This window comes from Stegodyphus dumicola, chromosome 4 (genome assembly GCF_044657685.1).
Source record: "Stegodyphus dumicola isolate Sdum_Otavi_A_Nest chromosome 4, ASM4465768v1".
Taxonomy (NCBI): Eukaryota; Metazoa; Arthropoda; class Arachnida; order Araneae; family Eresidae; genus Stegodyphus; species Stegodyphus dumicola.
Window position 1 is genome coordinate 25,464,553 of NC_140771.1, and position 25,467 is coordinate 25,490,019.

Genomic DNA, 25,467 nt, shown 5'->3' on the forward strand with positions numbered 1-25,467 from the left:
ATTTAATTGAAACAGGGATAAAATTATTTTTTTATGAGACTAATAGCTATATCTATAAAATCTAAACCTTAATTAGGAACAAGAAACTCATTTAGCAGTTTTTTAAAGCAAAGACAAATCTTTGGTATTACAAATTTAGATAGCTCATGATGACATAAATGTAATAATAAACTGTTTACAGAAAATGTTATTATGAAATGCATTAATATTTACCACATGAAATTTTCTGGATCGAATTCTTCTTTAACTTAAAAAATTTTTAACTTCTTATATGTTTTCTCATTGTAAAGCAATGGGAAAATAAATCTGAGGAATAATTAATTAATAAATTAGAAATATTAAGTTTGAATGGTTGGATTTCATTGATAATGATGTTAACATATTAAAGTTGTTTACTGGAAGGCTATGGTCAACTGGAGTGAGGAGCAGAAGAGTGTTTTTTAAGGGAAGTAATAGCTACTCTGGGCTGTCATGCCAATAGAAGAAAAAACATTCACAATTTGTTTGTAAAATCAAACAGAAATATTTTATGGGCTTCCATGTGGAAAATTTTTATTTCTAGCACATTGTATTTATTTCCTTACATCAAGTTTTACTTTATTAAAAAATCATGCTGAACTGATTTTCTCAAAAAATAATTTTTTTGAATATGTAGCCTTGGCTACTAATGTTTAAAATTAATTTATGACTAGTAACAGCATGAATTATAAACAAATAGCTAAGTTATTGCATTTTATTTTCCAGCTATCGAAAATGCGACGCTACGAGCAACGTTTTGAAACCAAAACCTAGCAATCATGAATCAGAACTAGAACTAGTTGCCATTCAGCATAAAGAAAATATAAATATGAACTACTTATTGCCATTCAGCATAAAAGAAATATAAATATGAATATTAACAAAATATTAAAGTTAATTTTATAAAATAATTAAATATATGAACAAATATATGAAATAAAAAATAATTATTTCTCATGCAATAACTGGGCCACTACACTACTCCCCCACCAGTAACTAAGTTACGTTACGAAGATGGAGAAATAGGTAGTAACTAGTATTGCAGTGTTAACCACTATCAAAATAATTTAGTCAGTACTTGAATCTAACAGGTAAACGTATAGTTCTGCCTGTGCGAGAATGTTTTTGATTCACATCCGAATTTGAGTCCGGTCTCTGCAAATTAGTGTAGTCAGGTTGTATCAACTGAGAATTTTCCTCAGCTAAAATATATGCTGGTTTCAAGCGATCCAGGGATACATTAACATGTTTTCCTTTTATGCTAATAGTAAAATATTTGTCCTTGCGATCAATAACAGGAAATGGTCCTTCATAAGGAGGTTCCAAAGGTTTTTTTACCCGATCTATTCGTTGAAACACATGAGAACAAGTTTTTAAGTCTTTATGGACAAATATCTGTTCAGATGAATTTTTACGAATTAGTCTCGGTCCAACAACTTCCATCTGTTTCTGGAGTTTATTAGCAAAAGTCTCCGATGCTGTCTGGATACTTGGTTCGCTGAAAAACTCTCCAGGAAGTCTGAGACTTTGGCCATAAACTACTTGTGCAATAGAATGATTGGTATCTTCTTGAATAGCAGTACGCAAACCCAAAAGTACTGTTGGTAACGTGTCCGTCCAAGATATGTTGTTGTGGGCTTTTAATGCTGTTTTTAATGTTCGATGAAGGCGCTCAACTTTGCCATTACACGAGGGGTGGTAGGCAGTAGTGTGTTGTAAATTGATGCCACAGATTTTGGACAAAGCTCGTAATGTATCACTTTTAAATTGGGATCCACGATCACTAATGAGTTTACTTGGCGTTCCGAAACGCGCAATCCAGTTGCTATAAAAGGCTCTTGCGACGTTCTCAGCGGAAATATTGTCTAAAGGAATTGCTTCCATCCAATTCGAAAATCTATCTATGCAAGTAAGACAATAAATATTCCCTTTAGATGGTGGAAGTTGTCCTATGAGATCGATATGGATGACAGAAAATCTTCCTGGTGGTACTTCAAACTCACCTAATTTTGTTTTGGTGTGCCGACTGATTTTAGCTTTTTGGCAAGGAATGCAGGTTCTTGTCCACAACTATACATCTTTTTTTATGTTAGGCCAAATGAATTTTGATGTCATTAATTCATAGTCGATTTTATTCCTGGATGTGATAAACCATGAATTCGTTGAAAGACATGTTGTCTGAAAGCCTGAGGAATATATGGCCGAACATGTTTAGTTGATGTATCACACCACAAATATTTCCCCGAAGGTAGAGAACATTGCTTGAAATTCAAGGAAGTAGTGGTTTGCAAACTCTTCAGTTCTTCATCTTGAGTTTGTTCATCAGCTATTTTATCATAATCTATCGATGAAATTTCATTAACTCTAGATAATGTATCCGCCACAATATTATTCTCACCTTTTACATATTTGATATCAGTCGAAAACTGGGAGATGTATAGAAGTTGGCGAGCCTGTCTAGGTGTTGCTTTGTCAAGTTTTTGACGAAAGGCGAATATTAAGGGCTTGTGATCTGTATAAATTGTAAATACTCTTCCTTCTAGATAATGCTTAAAGTGTCTAACTGAAAGATATATGCTTAATAGTTCTCTATCATAGGTGCTATATTTTTGCTGAGTATCACTTAATTTTTTAGAAAAAAATGCTATTGGCTTCCACGAGGAGTTTTCATATTGTTGCAACACTGAGCCAATCGCCATATCTGAAGCATCTGTAAATAACGCCAGAGGTAATTCAGAATTGGGAAAAGACAACAGTGCAGTGTTCACCAGGACATTCTTGCACGTTTCAAACTGTTTTTCAGCTTCTTCAGTCCATTCGATTTTACGTTTGTCCCTCTTTTTAGCTCCCTTGAGATACGCATGTAACAATGCTTGATTCTTCGCTGCATCCTTTATATAACGACGATAAAAGTTAAGTATTCCAAGAAAAGTTCCAAGTTCATGAATTGTTTCTGGTCGTTTGTAGTTAGTAATAGCTTGAACTCTTTCTGGCAAAGGACGGGAAACCTTAGGTGTAATTAGGTAGCCTAGAAACTCGATTTGGGGAACAGCAAAGACAGATTTTGAAACATTAATTCTTAACCCAAATGTATGTAATCTTTCGAAAACTAATTTAAGGTGATTTTCGTGTTCTTCATGGGTACTGGATGCAATGAGTATATCGTCTAAATAGGGAAAAACGAATTCTAATCCTCTAAAGACTTCGTGAATAAATCTTTGGAACGTTGCAGGAGCATTTTTTAAACCGAAACTCATTACATTAAATTCGTATAAACCGAAAGGAGTGATGATAGCCTTTTTACATTTGTCTTCTTCTGCAATGGGAATTTGAAAATAAGCTTTGAATAAATCAATTTTAGAAAAAATATTTGTACCTCTTAAAATATGCTGAAAATCTTCAATGCGAGGAATTGGGTATCGATCAGGTATCGTCTGCGCATTCAATCGTCGGTAGTCTCCGCAAGGACGATATGAACCATCCTTTTTCGTAACAAGGTGCAAGGGGCTTGACCACTGGGAGTTTGATGGACGAATTATTCCATTGTCAAGCATAAATTTAAATTCCTCTTTAGCTATAGCTAAGCGTTTTGGACCGAGCTGTCGTGCCTTTGAATAAACGGGTTGACCATCAGTCGTAATAAAATGTGTAACACCATGTTTAATTTGTGTAGGAAAAAGGTTAGGTTTAGAAATTTCGGGATATTTCGACAGTAAATCGAAAATTTTTATGGATTTATTTAATGTGGTTACTGAGTAATCACTGGAAATAGCAGCGACATCACACTGGACACAAAGCTGTGAGTAGTATTGGCCCCACTGCGGCGGCGGAAGTGACGTCAGAGGTCACGTGATCGGAAGCACCGCCATTTTGTTGAGTGGAGTTGAGTTGTTTCGAAGTGAAAGTAGAAGTGTTTGTTTTGAAAGTGGAAGTAGAAGTGCATGGAGATTTTTAGGATTTAGGTATTTTGGATGGCAACGAGGATTTGGGGGGAAAGTTTCGTTTTGATTTTGTGGCAACGACGATTGTTCCACGTGTTCATTTTTGAATCCGCCATCTTGAAATCGAGTGGAGTTGTTGGAAAAGTGAAATTAGAAGTGTTTGTTTCTAAAATATGTGAGAAATATTGTCAGAGATAATTTTTTTTAATTTTGTGGCAACGATGTTTTTATCAAAATTTTATTTTTTCTTGCGGCAACGATGAAAGCATCTCGTGTTTGTTCATGTTGTCTGACGTATAATGGAATACGTCACGAAGGAGGTGTGTTATAAGATAACAAGCTTTTCCTATTGGTTCTAAGCCAGCCATTTTGTTTTGACGTCACATCGAAAGCAACAGAGCCATTTTTCTTGGGAAAGAATTCAGTTGCCTCTTGTTTGTTGCGAAGAAAGTAGTTTGTAAGAAATATTGTCTTGCGATTTTTTGAAAATGAAGCGTGCTGTTGCAACAGAGAAACCTACAACTTCGAACAAGAGAGTTAGATTTTCGAGTCAAAGTAATATGACTAACGATGCAAGTATAACGACGTTTAAGTTGGATTCTTTACCTGCTCATCATTTTTATCTTGGTGGTGAAAATTTTGTTGTGATAACAGATTTCGCTCGTGTAATACGTGTACACTTAAGAAAATATGTGCGCTTCGAAAACAACGAGTTTATACCGACGAAGAGCGGAATCACTCTCTCTCCTTACCTGTGGCAAGCCTTTTCGGACAAAGTGGAATATAAGGATATACTAAGTCCCTCTTTGCGAGAAGGTCAGTGTGCAGTTATACAAGACTCTTTGTTCCTTTCAACAGTGACAGTTGAAAATTCCCCGTGTGTTTCGTTTCAGAGATATTTTGTGCGCAAAGATTTGACTCGTGAATTTTTGCCAAGTGTATGTGTTCTTACAAAATGTGAATGGGAGCAACTCATACGAATAAGAAAACAAATAACAACGGAGGTGGTTACATTAATGTTTGGGCCTACTTTCCAGTTCTACGTTTTGAACGAAGTTTTCAAGCAAATGCCATCGCATCAGGACAACCAAATTGCTCCTGTTGATGCAGAAATGTGTCTTTCGACATCTCTTATCGAACTCTTAAAAGAGACTATAAGTTCAAACATAGCGGGCATTTTCGAGTGTAGTGGGTGCATTATGGAATACGGCAATCAGCTTGGCCATGAGTGTGTCACAATGACCAATTCGGATAAACTTTGGAAATATGGAGATCTTGCTGTGTGTAAAATAAATATTGTGAACATTGCTGCTGAATTTGTGAGTAAAAATTCGAATATTGCAAATTATATTACAGTGTCATTTCTAAAAAATATTGATTATGAAATGTTGTTAAATAATGCTAAAGATTTATATGTTTCAGGTTAGTTGGTTCATTTTTTAAATTTATTGTAAATGTATATGTATATATATATATATATATATATATATATATATATATATATATATGCGTGTGAATAATCGCCTATCAAGTTATTTTGTGAATGTTTGTAAATAAATTTTTGTGCATATAAAAGAGTTTACAATTGAAATATTTAGTCTCTTATTTTTTTATATTTTAAGAAATGAAATGATAATAATAATTTTCTAACTTAGATGAAACTATAAAACTAATGTTTGAACAGGTTGTTATGAGGATTAGGTAAGGGGCTTATAAAAAGTATAAATAAATTTAAATTTGATTTATCATTTATTTGGATAGCGGTTGTATGAGGATGAACATCACATTTTCCGTTGATAAAAATTCATGTTGTAATGTCAGAAATTCTGGATCTGACTTATCGGAATCCAGCGCAACCGGCAAGCTTTGGTGGTATCAATGCTTTACGTCGTGTTTCTGGAGTAAAGAGCAAAGAGATCAAAAGATGGTTAGAGAAGAGGGATTCTTATACGCTTCACAAGCCTCTGCGACACAAGTTCCAACGCAACCGAGTCATTGTAGGGGGGATCGACGAACAATTTCAATCTGATTTAGTAGATTTACAAAATTTAGCCAGATTTAATAGAGGGTATAAATATTTGTTAACATGCATAGATATTTTTTCGAAATATGCTTGGGCTATACCTTTGAAAGACAAAAAGGGCTCTAGTGTGAAAAGGGCATTTGAAAACATTTTTAAAGAGCGCAAACCAGATTCATTACAAACAGATAAAGGCTCGGAATTTAAAAATAAATTAGTGCAAAATTTATTTAAAGAAAAGGGCATTCATTATTTTACAACAAATAACGAAACAAAAGCGAGCATTATTGAAAGATTTAATAGGACTCTAAAGACAAAAATGTGGAAATATTTTACAGAGTTTAACACACATTGCTATATAGATGTGTTGAATAAATTAATCTATAGTTACAATCACACTTGGCATCGCAGTATTCAAATGGAACCTTCATCAGTGAATATAAATAATCAGTCTGTGGTATGGAAGAATTTATATGGTAATATGATAAAATCTGTTACGAAGCCCCAGTTTAAAACAGGCGATACGGTGCGTATTAGTAAGCTGAAAAGACCTTTTGAGAAGGGTTACGAAAATAATTGGACTCGAGAAATATTTACAATTCATCGAATGATCCCCCGAAAACCTGTAGTTTATAAATTAAGAGATTTAGCTGGAGAAGTGATTGAAGGTAGTTTTTATGAAAATGAACTACAAAAACTATCTGATTCGGGATTTTATCCGGTAGAAAAAATATTAAAACAAAAAAAAAGTGGCTGGAAAAATGCAGTATTTTGTCAAATTTCAGGGATACCCGGATAAATTTAATGCTTGGGTATCCGATGTAAAAATGTTATAAAAAGAGAACATTCTGTTCTGAATTTCATCAGTTAGAGATGTCGTTCTACGTGACGCTGCCCTCTGATAGTAGTCAAGAACATTTCTCAGAAAATACACTTTCGCATTTTGTGACACAGCTACCTATACCAATTACATTAAACGGTCTATGGGAAGTTGGATTAACCGAAATAATTTATCCGCACGAATGGTATAATATAAATAAAGAAAATAATCTGTTCGGGTTTGCTTTAAAAGATGGAGAACTCCAGGGAAGAAGGTTACCACCTGGATATTATGAAAGTGTACAAGATATTTTGAACGAAATGAATATTCCACCTTTAAGAAACAAAATTACATTTAAATACAGTCCTGTGACAAAGCGTGTGAATATTAAAACCGAGAAAGGAGCAAAACTAATTTTTGAGAAAGGTCTTTGCAATCTGTTAGGATTTGAACCGCAAGTAATAGAAGATATAGCTGAAAGTTCATTCGTCGCTGATCCACGTGCTTCCTTCCCATTTTTTTATATCTATACAGATATCGTAGAACCACAAATAGTGGGAAACATTCAAGCTCCCTTATTGCGTATTGTAAAAATAAATGGAAAAGATGGAGAAGTCATCAGTACTCATTATGACAGACCACACTATGTTCCTGTTATTCGAAATCATTTTCAAACGATTGAAATGGAAATAAGATTAAACTCTGGGGAATTTGTTCCATTCGAAAGAGGAAAAGTGATCATTATTCTGCATTTTCGATTGCGGCATATCCTATAAAAGGGATAATACATTTCATGAAACACATCATTTGAAAATTTGACACGTTACATACAGTATGAGCCGTGTTCCTTATGTGTGTTGTACAAAAAAGTTTGAAGATCATTATGTCGGCCAGTTAGGATCTGGCCTTCCATTTTATCGCGGACAGATAGCTTATCAAAGAGGCTATGGTATCGGTGGATTTTTTAAGAAAATATTTCGAATGGCATTACCTGTTCTCTGGAAAGGGGCAAAAACCGTAGGAAAAGAAGCCTTGCTGACAGGGACACGTATAGCTTCTGATGTCATGGAGGGAAAAAATTTAAAGATGGCCGCGCAACAAAGATCAAGAGAAGCTGGAAAATTATTGGCTGGAAAAGCTGTTAAGAAAGCAGAATCGATGTTAGGTAGAGGGAAGTATAAAAGAAAGCGTAAAACTCGACAACGTATTAGTTCTTCGAAAGCCAAAAAGCTACGTCGACGAGATATTTTTGACTAACCTAAACAACATATTTAAAAAAAAAAAAAAAAAGAAAAAAAAAAAAAAAAAACGGAAATGGCTTTTATGTTAAAAGATTCTCCCGAATGTACTAAATCAGAATTAGAACTTTTTCACATACCTGGAACTCAGACTGTCATTCAAAATGGGCAATGGATTCAGTTTCATCCACTTTCGAATGTATTTGATGGAGGACCTGTTGAATTCCTTGTTTCCGGTAGTGGAGAGGAGTATATGTATGGACTTGTCCCAAACACTTCTTTATGTAAAAGCTAAAATAATAAAAACGGATGGAAAACCTACAGTAGCAGATTCAAAGATTGGTCCCGTCAATCTTTTCCTTCATTCGCTGTTTTCTCAAGTGGACGTCACTCTAAACGATCGATTAATCTCTTCTTCGAGCAATACGTATCCATATAGAGCTTATATAGAAACTCTATTAAATCATGGGTTTGACAGTAAAACTTCGCAACTTACATGCGAAATGTTCTACAAAGATACATTTAGTAAAATATTTACAGATAACGAAGGTTGGATTAAGCGTTCCGAATTTTTTAAATTAAGTAATACAATAGATATGATAGGGGGCATTCACTGCGATTTGTTTCATCAAGATAGACTAATGTTGAACCTTGTGGATTTGAAACTAAAACTTATACGGAGTAAACCCGAATTTTGTTTACATGGTAACGAAGGACACAAAGTGGTATTGGATCATGTTTCCCTTTTCGTTCGAAAAGTTCGCGTCAGTCCAGGTATTACTCTCGGACATGCCAAAGCTTTAGAAAAAGCGACAGCAAAATACCCCATTAACAGAGTGTTGTGCAAAGTATATTCTGTACCGCAAGGCAGCATGTCTATCGTACAAGATAACGTCTTCGTCGGGCAGATGCCAAAACGGGTGATTGTTGGATGCGTAGATAATGATGCTTTTCACGGAACTTATAAGAAATCACCTTTCGAGTTTAATCATTATCACTTAAATTTTATCGGAGCCTATGTGGACGGTCAGCCTGTGCCTTACAATCCTCTCGAGCCGAATTTTGATGAAAATAATTATATTCGAGCTTACCAAAGCTTATTTCTCGGAAGAGAGAAAGTGAGTCAAGATAATGGTATTTTTATATCGAGAGACGATTATCCCTTAGGTTATACATTATATGCCTTTGATTTGTCGCCTGACTTATGTGATGGAGAGCACATGAATCTAATAAAACACAGCAATTTACGTCTAGAAATGAAATTTAGAGCACCACTATCACAAACAATATCTGTTATAGTGTACAGCGAGTTTGAAAATATAATCGAGATTAATAAATCCAGAACTGTTATTTACGACTTTGCAAATTAAGATGTACGCCCTTCAGCTTCATCACATATTGTCTCAAGACATGGACACTGCTCCGTACTTCCAAGGAGTATTTCCTTCTGACATGATACCTATGCCTGGAAAACGATCTGCTATGGTAATAAATGTATCACCCTCTACAGAAAATGGAACGCATTGGCTTGCCCTGTTTATAGAAGATAAAGCCTTGGAATTTTTCGATTCTTATGGAGAGCCTCCGGAGTTTTATGGAAAAAACATCGAGAATTTTGTGTCACATTTTCGTGTAACTCATTATAATAAAATTCGATTTCAAAGTTTAACATCTAATGTATGTGGACAATACTGCATTTATTTTTTATTAAAAAGATGCCAGGGAAAATCTATGTATGATATTTTATATAATCTTTCTTTGTGTAAAAGCAATGATTTTAGAATATACCAATTTGTTAAAAAGAAATATGGTCTTAGAATGACATTTAAAAAATAAAGGTTAGATTTTGATTTGGAAATACTGTGTGTGCATTTTTTTCCACTCATTTTGTTATTAACAAATAATAATAATTTATTATGCTTCTTTTTTTAATCTAGGTCATTTTTTTAAACTATGTAATTTTTGAGGGAGGGAGGGGGTACGGAAGAACTATAAATATTTAACTTAAATACAGAAAAGTTCACTTACGATGGAGTTTCCTAAGTTAAAACATCCTTTTACAATGATAGTGGCAGGTCCTACATCTTCAGGAAAAACAATATTTGTTAAAAAAATGATTGAACATAAAAGCATAGATCCTGTTCCTACTAAAACAGTGTGGTGCTACGGAGCATATCAGCCATTGTATACCCAAATGCGCGACGTACAGTTTCACGAAGGATTTCCTTCTCATATGAATAACATTACAAATGCTTTAATCGTGATCGATGATTTAATGTCCGAACTGGGCAATGAATCAAAATTAACAAAACTATTTACCAAAGGAAGCCACCATAAAAATTTAAGCATCATTTTCATCGTTCAAAACTTATTTCACAAAGGTAAAGAAATGAGAGAAATTTCTCTTAATTGCCATTATATGGTCTTATTTAAAAATCCGCGAGATAAGTCTCAGATCATGCACTTGGGTAGACAACTTTACCCAACAAGAAATAAATTTTTTCAAGAAGTGTTTCAGGATGCAACTTTTAAACCTTACAGCTATCTGTTGATTGATTTGAAACCTGACACAGAAGAGAGTTTACGTTTACGAACAGGAATATTTCCAGAAGACAAACATTACGTGTATTTACCGCGATAAGAAAACGCTTAGCGGAAATCTGATACAAAACTCAAAGTTTAGAATGCATTATCTTTTTTCTTACTTTATTATAAAATGAAAAATCCGCTTATTATTCCACGTTTATATGAAAAGAAATAAAGGATAAAATATTGGATTTGGAATCCTATAAATACTACAGAATTCATTTCGTAGAATGAATTTCGTTCATTGAATACTAAAAATGTCAGAATGCGAGCAGCATTTAATAAAGCAACTGAAAACATTAGCAAAGAGTAAATCAAAAAGATTTCTACTTCAAAAAGTTCCAAATAGTATCATCAAATCTTTGTGTGAGTGTGCACTCAATTTAATTCGGGGTAATATACCAGTATCTAAAACTCTGAAAAATAAACTCACTCCTTTTAAGAGAAGTATACGTAAGTTAGCGAACCGTAAAATACCTTTGTACAAAAAACGAGAATTGCTCGTTCAACGAGGTGATGGTTTTCTGAGTTTTCTCTTACCTGCAGCTATATCTGTGATCAGTTCTATTATTAATGGAGTACAGTAAAAAATATCGCCTTATACCGGAAGATCGGTTAGAAAACATGACAGAAGAGTATTTATCAGAAATAGATAAACAAATGTACTCTATATTAAGAAATAAGAATTTGAACGAAAGTGATAAAGCAATGTTATATTCACAAGCACTTCAAAAATTTGTTCATGTTCCTCACCCGGAGAAAGATGTTTCTGTGAAGGCAATGCCGGAGTCAGAAAACATGATTGAAGCAGATAATTCTGTTAAGCCTGAAACCGAAGCAGAGAAAGAAAAAGAAGAAGACGTCATCGAAAAGAATATCCTAGCTGTTGTTCCAGTGAAAAAGAAGCATATAGCCAAGGACATTTACTCCTTTTTAAAAAATAAACAAAATATTTTGTCGTGGACTTCTAAAGGTGAAATTCTGTATAAAGGGGAAACAATTCCTAGATCCAATATTGTTCATTTAATTAACGATTTATTGCGGAATAGGAAAAAAGGGCCTATAGGGCGAAATTTATTTCGATCTGTTTTGAAGGAAATGCCTGATGCATTTGGGCATAACGAAAAATTGTTAAGAGAAAAGAAATCCTTAATTGTTTCTAGAATCAAACAAAGCATGTACGCAAGAAAACAGCCATGGATAAAGTACTAAATAAAAATGTTCATTTAACTATAAGTTGTCGAATTTTCCTTACCTGTAAAATACTTTATATATATTTATATTTTATCTCAGAATACTACATTACCCAAAGTAAATGTAAAATATCATCATCGATAAAATTTAACTTTTGAATGCTTCACTGGATAGAATCATCAGTAGCCGAACGGTAGCGTCGTAAAATCTGGTAATATCACCCTTTTATCGTATACTAAACGATATTTTTTTTCTTCTTTCTTGTTATAGACCTTCCTTGTCTTAGCATTTCGGCATATTTTATTTGTCGTTTCAACTTTGATGGATGTATCGAAGTCTTTGTTCAAAATTAAAGCCTTCATCGCTTCGTAATTCAATTTGCTTGAAGCTTTGTAGTTTAAAGTAAATCCTCTAATTTTACAAGCTGTTAAACCATCTGAAGATGTATATGCATAATTTTTTGCACCACCTGAAAAACCGTAAGAGCCGTGAATAAAATAATGTTGCATGCATTACAATTTTCTCGAATGTATACATTGATAATTTAGCTTTAACCAGAGTGAACTTATACTAACCAGAAATGAAAGACGTTATATATTTGCCGTCTAATTCATCAGTAAAATCTCCCAAATAAGGACCTAAAGGTGGGTCATTCTTGCCATTGGATTCATAAATAATACTGAAAAGAATATAAAAAAAAGTATAAGTGTTTTTTTATCCTATATAAACAAATATTTGCATAACAATAATAATAATAATAATACAGGAAATAGGGATTTTAACTCTAATATTATACCTGTCTGTATCGAAGTACAAGACATTTTTGTCTAATTTTTCTAATTCTGAGTAAAGCTTCAAACGTGCATGGGCTGTAGTCAATGTAGCTATAAATATATTTGTTTTATCCGTCTGAGGAGCAAATTCAGATTTGTAAGCATACTGAACTGCTGCCACTTTTTCCGTCGGTAAATATACATCCTTAACCTAAAACATAGATTGAATAGTATATTTTATCCTTTTAATATCATGCATTTTCAAAAACTAAAAGTATAATATAATTCAATAAAAAATTTACCTCTATAGTACTATCCGTTAAGAGTTTGTTAAAATCTGCCAGATCTGTCACGTAACGTATTTGAGTTTTATTTTCCATCATACCTTATCTTCCCCAGAAGCTTAAAATAAATTGTTAAAATTTTAAAAAACATTTTATAAACATCTAGTTTATGTAGCAACAGGAACAACAACAACAAAAATTCTTTGTACTTTTTTTTGCTTTACCTGTTTAAACATAGTTTTGCTACTTGTCGTCGCCCTGGATTATAGCTTATAGAATTTTCATCCAGCAAAATACCTTCATGTTCCAAGTATTGAGAAATATATCTCTTTTTAGCATCAGAAGTTATACAGTCTTTTGGCCAACCACTTGACTCTTGTTTTAATTTCATAAAACTGTCAATATACGGAGCAAATAATCCAGTCATACTCTCTTTAAAATGATAAACCTGTTAGTAAAAAAAAAAAAAAAAAAAAAAAAAAATTGTAAACAACCCAGTCAAAAATCATTCTCTCAACAAGTCAGCAAAACAAAACCCCCATATACACACCTCATGTATTTTAATAATTTTATATCCCTTTTCCACGGCTTTCTGAACTTCAAGGGAAACCCATGTTCCTGTCAGCATTCTTTCTTCATCTGTATGCATGCACTTTTCTTGCTGCAAAGATTCTGCACAAGACTTACAAAGCGGAAACATCAGTTTATTTCGGGCACTATAAAAGAGGTAAATTAAATTTAAAAAAACGTAAATTTGTTATAACACACGTACAAGGACACAGTTTTGAAATTCTGATTAAAGGCAGGATAATGAACAATACATACCGATAAGGTAAAACAGGAAAATATAATTTTTTGGGAGGCTGTACTGTGCATTTTACTATACCAAAATATTCTGATACATCTTGAAAATTTTCCGTTATGATATCAGGATGTTTAATTGGATACCTGAGCATTAATAAATACACTATGTACATATATATATATACATGCATTCATAATCACATCTTTTATAATAAATGAATGTTTTAATTACATGAATCGCTCTAACAATTAAAGGAAGAAAACAGATACCTGCAACACTTGTTAACCCACGGATATAAACTTGTGAAGTCTATGTACTTAATTTTTCCTTCGTGCATTAGCTTTACAGCATTCGTTCTTCCTCCGAAAAATGAGTCTCTTGGATTTAACCTCTCTACTAAACTATGATCTTTCAAAAAATTCCTCAGCTCCTCATCATTTTTCTTCATGGTATTAAATTCGTGCTCCCAAATGGTTACCAAGTTATATCCCATGCGTTGAATGATTTTCGATGTTCTCTTTGTGCTGACAGAAAGTTCCCACATGAAACACCCCTTTACAGCATTTCTGGCATCTTGCTGAGGATAACAGCTTTTACATCCATGCCAATAACATCCTTAAAATAAAATAAGTTTTTTACAGTCTAAATCGAGGTATCTTAAAAATTAGAAAATAACTGAAAAAATGAAAAGCATTTTAAAGATATTTACCGTAAAACTGATAGACAGTATTATTGGTTTCACAGAAGCCGTCCACAGAAATGTTAGCAATCTTTTGCTCGCCAAAACCATTTCGAGCATGTCTGATCTGAATTTTTTCCTTTAAAGCAATAAAATCTATCCACTGAATTCCTGATATGCTGTGATTTGTACGATTTACATAACCATGAACTGGCACCAGTCCAATTGTCTGTGGAGGTATATATTGTGATCTGTAAGTAGCCATACAAGCTGAAGCTATTGTAGTGTACTGAAAGGGATCGATCTTTGTTGCAGAAATAAATTCCTCTCTAAAACTGAGACATTCCAGGTATGTGAAAAAGTTCTAATTCTGATTTAGTACATTCGGGAGAATCTTTTAACATAAAAGCCATTTCCGTTTTTTTTTTTTTTTTTTTTTTTTTAAATATGTTGTTTAGGTTAGTCAAAAATATCTCGTCGACGTAGCTTTTTGGCTTTCGAAGAACTAATACGTTGTCGAGTTTTACGCTTTCTTTTATACTTCCCTCTACCTAACATCGATTCTGCTTTCTTAACAGCTTTTCCAGCCAATAATTTTCCAGCTTCTCTTGATCTTTGTTGCGCGGCCATCTTTAAATTTTTTCCTTCCATGACATCAGAAGCTATACGTGTCCCTGTCAGCAAGGCTTCTTTTCCTACGGTTTTTGCCCCTTTCCAGAGAACAGGTAATGCCATTCGAAATATTTTCTTAAAAAATCCACCGATACCATAGCCTCTTTGATAAGCTATCTGTCCGCGATAAATTGGAAGGCCAGATCCTAACTGGCCGACATAATGATCTTCAAACTTTTTTGTACAACACACATAAGGAACACGGCTCATACTGTATGTAACGTGTCAAATTTTCAAATGATGTGTTTCATGAAATGTATTATCCCTTTTATAGGATATGCCGCAATCGAAAATGCAGAATAATGATCACTTTTCCTCTTTCGAATGGAACAAATTCCCCAGAGTTTAATCTTATTTCCATTTCAATCGTTTGAAAATGATTTCGAATAACAGGAACATAGTGTGGTCTGTCATAATGAGTACTGATGACTTCTCCATCTTTTCCATTTATTTTTACAATACGCAATAAGGGAGCTTGAATGTTTCCCACTATTTGTGGTTCTACGATATCTGTATAGATATAAAAAAATGGGAAGGAAGCACGTGGATCAGCGACGAATGAACTTTCAGCTATATCTTCTATTACTTGCGGTTCAAATCCTAACAGATTGCAAAGACCTTTCTCAAAAATTAGTTTTGCTCCTTTCTCGGTTTTAATATTCACACGCTTTGTCACAGGACTGTATTTAAATGTAATTTTGTTTCTTAAAGGTGGAATATTCATTTCGTTCAAAATATCTTGTACACTTTCATAATATCCAGGTGGTAACCTTCTTCCCTGGAGTTCTCCATCTTTTAAAGCAAACCCGAACAGATTATTTTCTTTATTTATATTATACCATTCGTGCGGATAAATTATTTCGGTTAATCCAACTTCCCATAGACCGTTTAATGTAATTGGTATAGGTAGCTGTGTCACAAAATGCGAAAGTGTATTTTCTGAGAAATGTTCTTGACTACTATCAGAGGGCAGCGTCACGTAGAACGACATCTCTAACTGATGAAATTCAGAACAGAATGTTCTCTTTTTATAACATTTTTACATCGGATACCCAAGCATTAAATTTATCCGGGTATCCCTGAAATTTGACAAAATACTGCATTTTTCCAGCCACTTTTTTTTTGTTTTAATATTTTTTCTACCGGATAAAATCCCGAATCAGATAGTTTTTGTAGTTCATTTTCATAAAAACTACCTTCAATCACTTCTCCAGCTAAATCTCTTAATTTATAAACTACAGGTTTTCGGGGGATCATTCGATGAATTGTAAATATTTCTCGAGTCCAATTATTTTCGTAACCCTTCTCAAAAGGTCTTTTCAGCTTACTAATACGCACCGTATCGCCTGTTTTAAACTGGGGCTTCGTAACAGATTTTATCATATTACCATATAAATTCTTCCATACCACAGACTGATTATTTATATTCACTGATGAAGGTTCCATTTGAATACTGCGATGCCAAGTGTGATTGTAACTATAGATTAATTTATTCAACACATCTATATAGCAATGTGTGTTAAACTCTGTAAAATATTTCCACATTTTTGTCTTTAGAGTCCTATTAAATCTTTCAATAATGCTCGCTTTTGTTTCGTTATTTGTTGTAAAATAATGAATGCCCTTTTCTTTAAATAAATTTTGCACTAATTTATTTTTAAATTCCGAGCCTTTATCTGTTTGTAATGAATCTGGTTTGCGCTCTTTAAAAATGTTTTCAAATGCCCTTTTCACACTAGAGCCCTTTTTGTCTTTCAAAGGTATAGCCCAAGCATATTTCGAAAAAATATCTATGCATGTTAACAAATATTTATACCCTCTATTAAATCTGGCTAAATTTTGTAAATCTACTAAATCAGATTGAAATTGTTCGTCGATCCCCCCTACAATGACTCGGTTGCGTTGGAACTTGTGTCGCAGAGGCTTGTGAAGCGTATAAGAATCCCTCTTCTCTAACCATCTTTTGATCTCTTTGCTCTTTACTCCAGAAACACGACGTAAAGCATTGATACCACCAAAGCTTGCCGGTTGCGCTGGATTCCGATAAGTCAGATCCAGAATTTCTGACATTACAACATGAATTTTTATCAACGGAAAATGTGATGTTCATCCTCATACAACCGCTATCCAAATAAATGATAAATCAAATTTAAATTTATTTATACTTTTTATAAGCCCCTTACCTAATCCTCATAACAACCTGTTCAAACATTAGTTTTATAGTTTCATCTAAGTTAGAAAATTATTATTATCATTTCATTTCTTAAAATATAAAAAAATAAGAGACTAAATATTTCAATTGTAAACTCTTTTATATGCACAAAAATTTATTTACAAACATTCACAAAATAACTTGATAGGCGATTATTCACACGCATATATATATATATATATATATATATATATACATATACATTTACAATAAATTTAAAAAATGAACCAACTAACCTGAAACATATAAATCTTTAGCATTATTTAACAACATTTCATAATCAATATTTTTTAGAAATGACACTGTAATATAATTTGCAATATTCGAATTTTTACTCACAAATTCAGCAGCAATGTTCACAATATTTATTTTACACACAGCAAGATCTCCATATTTCCAAAGTTTATCCGAATTGGTCATTGTGACACACTCATGGCCAAGCTGATTGCCGTATTCCATAATGCACCCACTACACTCGAAAATGCCCGCTATGTTTGAACTTATAGTCTCTTTTAAGAGTTCGATAAGAGATGTCGAAAGACACATTTCTGCATCAACAGGAGCAATTTGGTTGTCCTGATGCGATGGCATTTGCTTGAAAACTTCGTTCAAAACGTAGAACTGGAAAGTAGGCCCAAACATTAATGTAACCACCTCCGTTGTTATTTGTTTTCTTATTCGTATGAGTTGCTCCCATTCACATTTTGTAAGAACACATACACTTGGCAAAAATTCACGAGTCAAATCTTTGCGCACAAAATATCTCTGAAACGAAACACACGGGGAATTTTCAACTGTCACTGTTGAAAGGAACAAAGAGTCTTGTATAACTGCACACTGACCTTCTCGCAAAGAGGGACTTAGTATATCCTTATATTCCACTTTGTCCGAAAAGGCTTGCCACAGGTAAGGAGAGAGAGTGATTCCGCTCTTCGTCGGTATAAACTCGTTGTTTTCGAAGCGCACATATTTTCTTAAGTGTACACGTATTACACGAGCGAAATCTGTTATCACAACAAAATTTTCACCACCAAGATAAAAATGATGAGCAGGTAAAGAATCCAACTTAAACGTCGTTATACTTGCATCGTTAGTCATATTACTTTGACTCGAAAATCTAACTCTCTTGTTCGAAGTTGTAGGTTTCTCTGTTGCAACAGCACGCTTCATTTTCAAAAAATCGCAAGACAATATTTCTTACAAACTACTTTCTTCGCAACAAACAAGAGGCAACTGAATTCTTTCCCAAGAAAAATGGCTCTGTTGCTTTCGATGTGACGTCAAAACAAAATGGCTGGCTTAGAACCAATAGGAAAAGCTTGTTATCTTATAACACACCTCCTTCGTGACGTATTCCATTATACGTCAGACAACATGAACAAACACGAGATGCTTTCATCGTTGCCGCAAGAAAAAATAAAATTTTGATAAAAACATCGTTGCCACAAAATTAAAAAAAATTATCTCTGACAATATTTCTCACATATTTTAGAAACAAACACTTCTAATTTCACTTTTCCAACAACTCCACTCGATTTCAAGATGGCGGATTCAAAAATGAACACGTGGAACAATCGTCGTTGCCACAAAATCAAAACGAAACTTTCCCCCCAAATCCTCGTTGCCATCCAAAATACCTAAATCCTAAAAATCTCCATGCACTTCTACTTCCACTTTCAAAACAAACACTTCTACTTTCACTTCGAAACAACTCAACTCCACTCAACAAAATGGCGGTGCTTCCGATCACGTGACCTCTGACGTCACTTCCGCCGCAGCAGTGGGGCCAATACTACTGCTGTGTTACGCCATCAATTCATATTTTCTTATTTATATCGACAAGCAATTAATATTTGTGAAGAAAGTCAGCTCTTAAAATACCTTTTGTGACATCAGCAATTATGAATGGAAACTGAAAATCACGACGTAATCCCAAATCAAGAGTTAGCGTTTTTATGCCATAAGTGGAAATATCTGTGCCATTAGCTGCATACAGTTTATATTCAGTTTTACATTTATTCTGCGAAATAGCAGGAATTATGCTTACTTCAGCTCCGCTATCAATAAGAAAGTGCAAATTTGATCTTCGGTCACGAACGAATAAACGAAATTTGCGACAATCCTTCATATTTTCTGCAGCAGCGTTTGCCGCTGAACCTACTGCAGATTCGAGTTTTCCTGGTTTTTGAAATCGTTTTTTACCCAAGCACACGGAGGCTTGCATTTCTCTCAAATGCATTTTGCTCCAAAACGAAAGTGATAAAAACAAAATTTGCCAGTAGGGTCATATCGTTTACGAGATCGGCTTCGAGATCGTGAACGTGAATTACGTAAATCCGTGTCCCTGCGTCTTGAGCGAATGGTTATTTGATCAATTTTTTGTTCAAGAAAGGTAATTCTTTGCAACAAATCATTTGCGGGAACGGAAGGAGCATTAGTACTAAATACTTCTGGTTTCCGATTCATGTCACTAATTTTATCTGCCGTAGACGCTAACTTGGTTACATCTTCATCACTAACTAATAACTAACTAATAATATATTTTTTATGGAGTCAGGTAGCTTCTCCAGCCATAAAGTTTTGATTAGATTTTCAGACACATCTGTAGTAGCAACTGATCTCAACTTCTGCAAAAGTTGGCTTGGTTTCATGTCTCCAAGTTCGATACCAGTAATCAAATGTTTAATCCGAACATGTTCACTTTCTTTGAATAAATGTAATAACCTAATTTTAGCATCCGAATATTTTGTGGCACTATCGTTCGTTACAATGTCCCAAATATTTTCGACGAACTTAGGTTCAAGCTGTGAAACTAAATAATTAAATTTCATTTCTTCTGAAACGATATTACTAATTTTGAACTGAGCTTCAACTTGAAAAAACCATATTTCCGGTTTATCAGTCCAAAAAGGAGGTATTTTTACACTCACCTTATGAAGCTCCGGTGACTGCATCGTATCTTTCATAGCAGTTTCAGAAGAGTCATTTGTTGACATTTCAAAAATTAATCAGGGTCACCACGATGTAGCCTTGGCTACTAATGTTTAAAATTAATTTATGACTAGTAACAGCATGAATTATAAACAAATAGCTAAGTTATTGCATTTTATTTTCCAGCTATCGAAAATGCGACGCTACGAGCAACGTTTTGAAACCAAAACCTAGCAATCATAAATCAGAACTAGAACTAGTTGCCATTCAGCATAAAGAAATTTAAATATAAATATGAACTACTTATTGCCATTCAGCATAAAAGAAATATAAATATGAATATTAACAAAATATTAAAGTTAATTTTATAAAATAATTAAATATATGAACAAATATATGAAATAAAAAATAATTATTTCTCATGCAATAACTGGGCCACTACAAATATATATAAAGTGTAATTAACTTTTTCACCATTTTATGGCTTTAGGAAAATTGAAGCTTTAACTCATTTAGTTAAAATAAATTTACAAAACTATTTTATTTATTGTCAAAGATATTCATTATTTAATGATAAGTTAGTTAAATAATTGTTCATAGCGGTTAAATTCATAAAACAAAATCAAATATGTATCGAGTTTCTTTGCAGAGAAATATAAAATTTTATTATAACAGTAAAGTGTTATTGTTAATACATATTAAAGTTATGCATTTATTTATATACTGCATATAACATTAATATCTTTTATTTATCTTGCTTCAATAGGATCAATCTGAATTTAAACTACATATACCAAACTTTTAATTCTCTTATATAAAGCTAGATTTTTTATAAACAAAAGGGAGTATTAAAGACATTATTTAAGTTAAATGACTTCTTTATTGTTTGAAGTTTGTCAACAGTTATAAACATGATTCATAATTTACACTTGCATATAAATGTTTAATGCTAAGACGGATTTTAAAAAATTTATATTAGTTTGGAATAATAAAATTTTATTTTAATATTATAGTTTATTTATTCAACACATTTCATAATTTTATCTATATATTGTTTATAAAAAGAAGGAAGCTGTAACTATTTTTCTTTGGGCACATTTATGTTTTTTTTCTGCTTATTTTTGTGAATAATTTTAATATGTCAATAATATTAAAGCATTTAAGTCTAATAAAGAGCATTTTGAAATGCTTTTAAATAACTGTTCTACATAAATGATTCATTTAGTTATTTCTGTTGTGTGATGATTTCCCATAGTTAAGTCATGTTATGTGACTGATTTACTGCATTTCTGGATATTTGAAAGATTTTTATTTTATTTATTTATTTATTTATTTTTTTTATGTACATCTGCAAAAACTTTAGAAATCCAGTAAATCAATTTAGTGATAGTGAGTTTATGATCAAGAAGCCTAATATGTAGTGAATAACTTATCACAACTTAAATGAGAAGAATTACACATATTTACTTAATAATTCATATTTAGAATTTATCATAAAAATCATAAATTTTTATATACTTAAAATGATATTTAATGCACAAATGCATTTTGTTGAAAAATATGTAATTACAAATGATTTAATGCTAAAATTATATTTATAATATTGAATTTTAATTGTTTGAGTAACTGAATGTAACTGAAAATGTAATGCTTATTATTTTGTGGTGCAAGTTACAATGGTTTTATCATAGGGGAAAAAGTCGGTGTTATTTATTTTGAGATTTTGATTTCAATTATGAAATCAGATTTACTCAACTGTACTTCCCTCCCAATTGTTTGTAATTGTTTTACAACAACCCTTTTCAGTGTATTATTCAGTATCAGGACTCAATTTGGCTAACTCTTCCATGTATACATACATTATTTGCATTAAATCTAACTTAAAAAATTTTTTAACCTTAGTGTATCAAAATGTCACTGTGTTTTGGTATCACTCAGTTCCTTTAAATGAGACTGCATTAGAAATAAGTCTAAAAGTTCTAGCTTCCAATAGAGATGGCAAGAATTTGAATTCTTTTTTTTTTTTTTTCTGAAAATGATGATCATTCTGATTTTTACTGATTTTCTCAATTACTTTAATTTGGTAAAATTATAAGTTCAAATTAATTTACTGATAATTTACCAATATTTTCTTTTCTAAAAAATTAAGATTACCTATTATAAAAATAGGTGTTTTATACAAAATATATTTGGCACTACAAAAAATTTGTAAAAGTGAATCATAACTTTGGTCATAAAATATAAAGCGGCATAGCATATATACAAAAAGTAATTCAAAACATGTTGTGATATGTTGGTAAATTGTTTTTAAATGTCTATAGTAAAAGTCGGAGATCTAGATTTGTCAAGACATCTCCAATTCCAGATTTTGGATTTTCCCAGATATTGGATCAAATCGAATAAGATAACATGCAAAAATTATAAAATTAAAAATATGAAATAATGAGTTATGAAATAATAAAGCATTTATGATCTTCAGGGAATCAAAATTTACAAAAAGGTGGAAAAAGAAAAGAAAAGACAAGCTCAGTATTTATTTGTTTGCTTTATTAAACATTTCTTTAATGTAAGTTATTTAATTTGCTTAGTTTTTTGTGCTAATACTTTCTCCTTTATTCTATAGCTAGATGTAATTTCTTGTTCATTTACAAAGTTCAATTGTTTAATCCTGTAATTGCCACATTGAAAGTTTAAACTAAACTGTCACTTGAAATTTTTTTATTCTCAACAGCCTCTTTGTCACTTTCTTCATTATTGGTTAGCAATATTATCTGGATTTAGAGCCCTATTACAGAGTTTGCCATCCATAAGTTTATTGATGATTGGGGCATTGTCATCACAATTGAAAACTTCTGTTATATCATCTTCATTTATTTCCCCTTCTACACATTCCTCACATATTCCATTAATTGGAAAATTTCCTGTTTGGTTGTGATATCTGAAAAACTTCAAATTCCTGTCTATCATCATAAAGTTTAGCTATACACTGTTGGTGATGTATCATTAGATTATTGGATAAAAGCATGTTGTTCTGCTTAATTTTGTCTTGATTCTATCACACTGTTATGAAATTAAGCCTGAATTATGTTAATTTAGTTGTTCATTATACTTATGATTATTTCCTGCATATGCTTAAGGCTTGCCTATGTTTTGAATAAATAAATTTCCACATAAGATTTATCCAGGGCCAGGGCTAGGCATTTTGCAGCCTGGTGCAGTCTTTGCAGGTCAGAAATTCTGCTGCCAACTGCCCCCTAAATTTTAAATGTTTTGTCACCACTAAATTTTGTGTCTCTGCCTTCTCTAAGATTTATATAAAGATTTTGCCATTTCTTTATTTTGTTGTTCAGTACTTCTAAAATTTTTGCTGGAGTGAAAAATGCTTTAAAAAAATTAGTGAAAAGTAACCAAGTGACCAAAAATTAATTAATGAGTTTCTGAGAAAAAATAAAGCACTGGAGTATAAATCTGTCATTTAATTTTGAAGTTTCTGCCTGGAATTTTTTCCCGTTAGAAAATTTAGTAGTTGCAAGCTGTAAGCAGGGAGAACATTAATATCAGAGTACAAGTGCAATAAAAACATTTGTGACATAAAATGGAACCTCCAAAGGCTGTGTATGCTATCTGAATATTACTATCTAAAGAAAAAAAAAATGATTACTGGAAACATAATATTGAAGAAAAATTTGCTATAATTATATTGTATAGTAATAATCAATATTTATAGTTTAACATATAAAACTTTTTTTTTGGGGTGGGGCAAAGAATAGGAGTACTAATAAAATCAGCAAAAAGTTGATTATTTGAAAACAATAGCTATTAGGAAAAATGAGTATCTTTATTAGATTTGAAATGGGAATAAATAATATGGTGATGAACATTCTATAACAAAAACTGTCTTAAATTTTATTGTTCAGTGTAATTTTAAACTTTACATTCTATGTTTTAATGCATGTAATTAATGGTATTTATTGTAAAAGGTATAATTTAAATTTACATTGGGCATCATTGAAAGAATAATAAATTCTTATGTAAAATTGAATTTAAATGAATTGTAATATATTCAGTTCACTACACAATAGTAATATGCATTTTAACTGTACAAATACTGCATTAAAATTGCATTTTGAAATGGTATTGTATTGCATTGAAACAGAAGAGCATATATTAAATATTATAAATTCAAAGCACAAATGAACCTTATAAAAATTTCAATATTATTTATTTATTTCCAGCAAACAAAGCTTTTGCATTTGAGTGCATTGCAGAAGGAGGCAAAGAAAAAATAATCTTAGATAAGTTCTAGTTTGTTCAGTAAGTTAAGTTATGTTTATTTCTGAATAAAGTGTGTGTTTTTAACATAAAGACCAAGATAAAACATAAGACCAAGATATTTTTCATTCACTTCAAAACAAAATAAATTTTTTTTTATTTGATTGTCTCTGTTGCCATTATTTACGTTACATGTTTGTGATCTACTGTGAATGAGAAATGAATGAATAAAATGCACTCATTGGTTTTGATACTAAAAGTATGCTTTTTTAAGTGAGTATTGTGTATCTGAACTATTATGCATATCTGAGTGACATGTATAAAAATAACTATTTGAATGTACTTTTTGACATTTCCATAAAAAGGTATGGATCAAAGGATTCAGGAATTTCTGGAAAAAATTCAGAGTGTTTTGAAAAGATGTATTCAACTTTGCATAACTATAATAACAGAAATAGATCAACTGATTAAATTTGTATGCTAGTGTTGAATAATACTTTTTATGCTAGTGTTGAGTAAAGGCACAGAAAATTGATTACAGTCAAAAGTCGTTAATCCGGACTCGTCGGGACTTCGGCGATTCCGGATTATCGATTTTTCCGGATTATAGATCATCAGTTTAAATCTCGTAAGATGGCATGCAGAAATTCTAAAATTAAAAATATGAAACCGTAATTTATGAAATAAAGAACAATTATGATCTAAAGGGTATCAAAATTTGCAAAAAGAAAAAGCTTAATATTTATTTGTTTACTTTATTAAACATTTCTTTCAATGTAAGTTGTTTAAGTTTTGCTTCGTTTCATGTGATAATACTTTCTCTTTAATTCTATTAAACAGACATAATTTCTTGTTCAGTTACAAAGTTCCGCCGTTCAAGTCCTATAATTGCTGTGTCAAGAACACCGACTAATTTGTCAATCGAAATTTTTTTGTTTTCAATAACCTCTGTCACTTTTCTTCGCTATCGGAAGCGAATTATAATGACGAGGAACTTGTTTTAAATCATATCAAAGACGGAG

The 25,467-nt window shown here is 32.2% G+C and overlaps 1 protein-coding gene across 3 annotated transcripts in view; it reads left to right on the top strand.

Moving 5' to 3' along the window:
• LOC118195982 (uncharacterized) overlaps positions 1-25,467 on the top strand; it is a 66,716-nt gene that overhangs the window by 31,663 nt on the left and 9,586 nt on the right. For 2 of the 3 annotated variants that reach the window (XM_085814623.1, XM_085814621.1), the window contains one exon: positions 24,409-24,609. In XM_085814623.1, the coding sequence (XP_085670749.1) occupies positions 24,409-24,462 (54 nt within the window). In that variant the 3' untranslated portion in view covers positions 24,463-24,609. Of the gene's footprint in view, positions 1-24,408; positions 24,610-25,467 lie in introns of those variants that run through there. The other variant, XM_085814622.1, reaches the window with a different exon arrangement.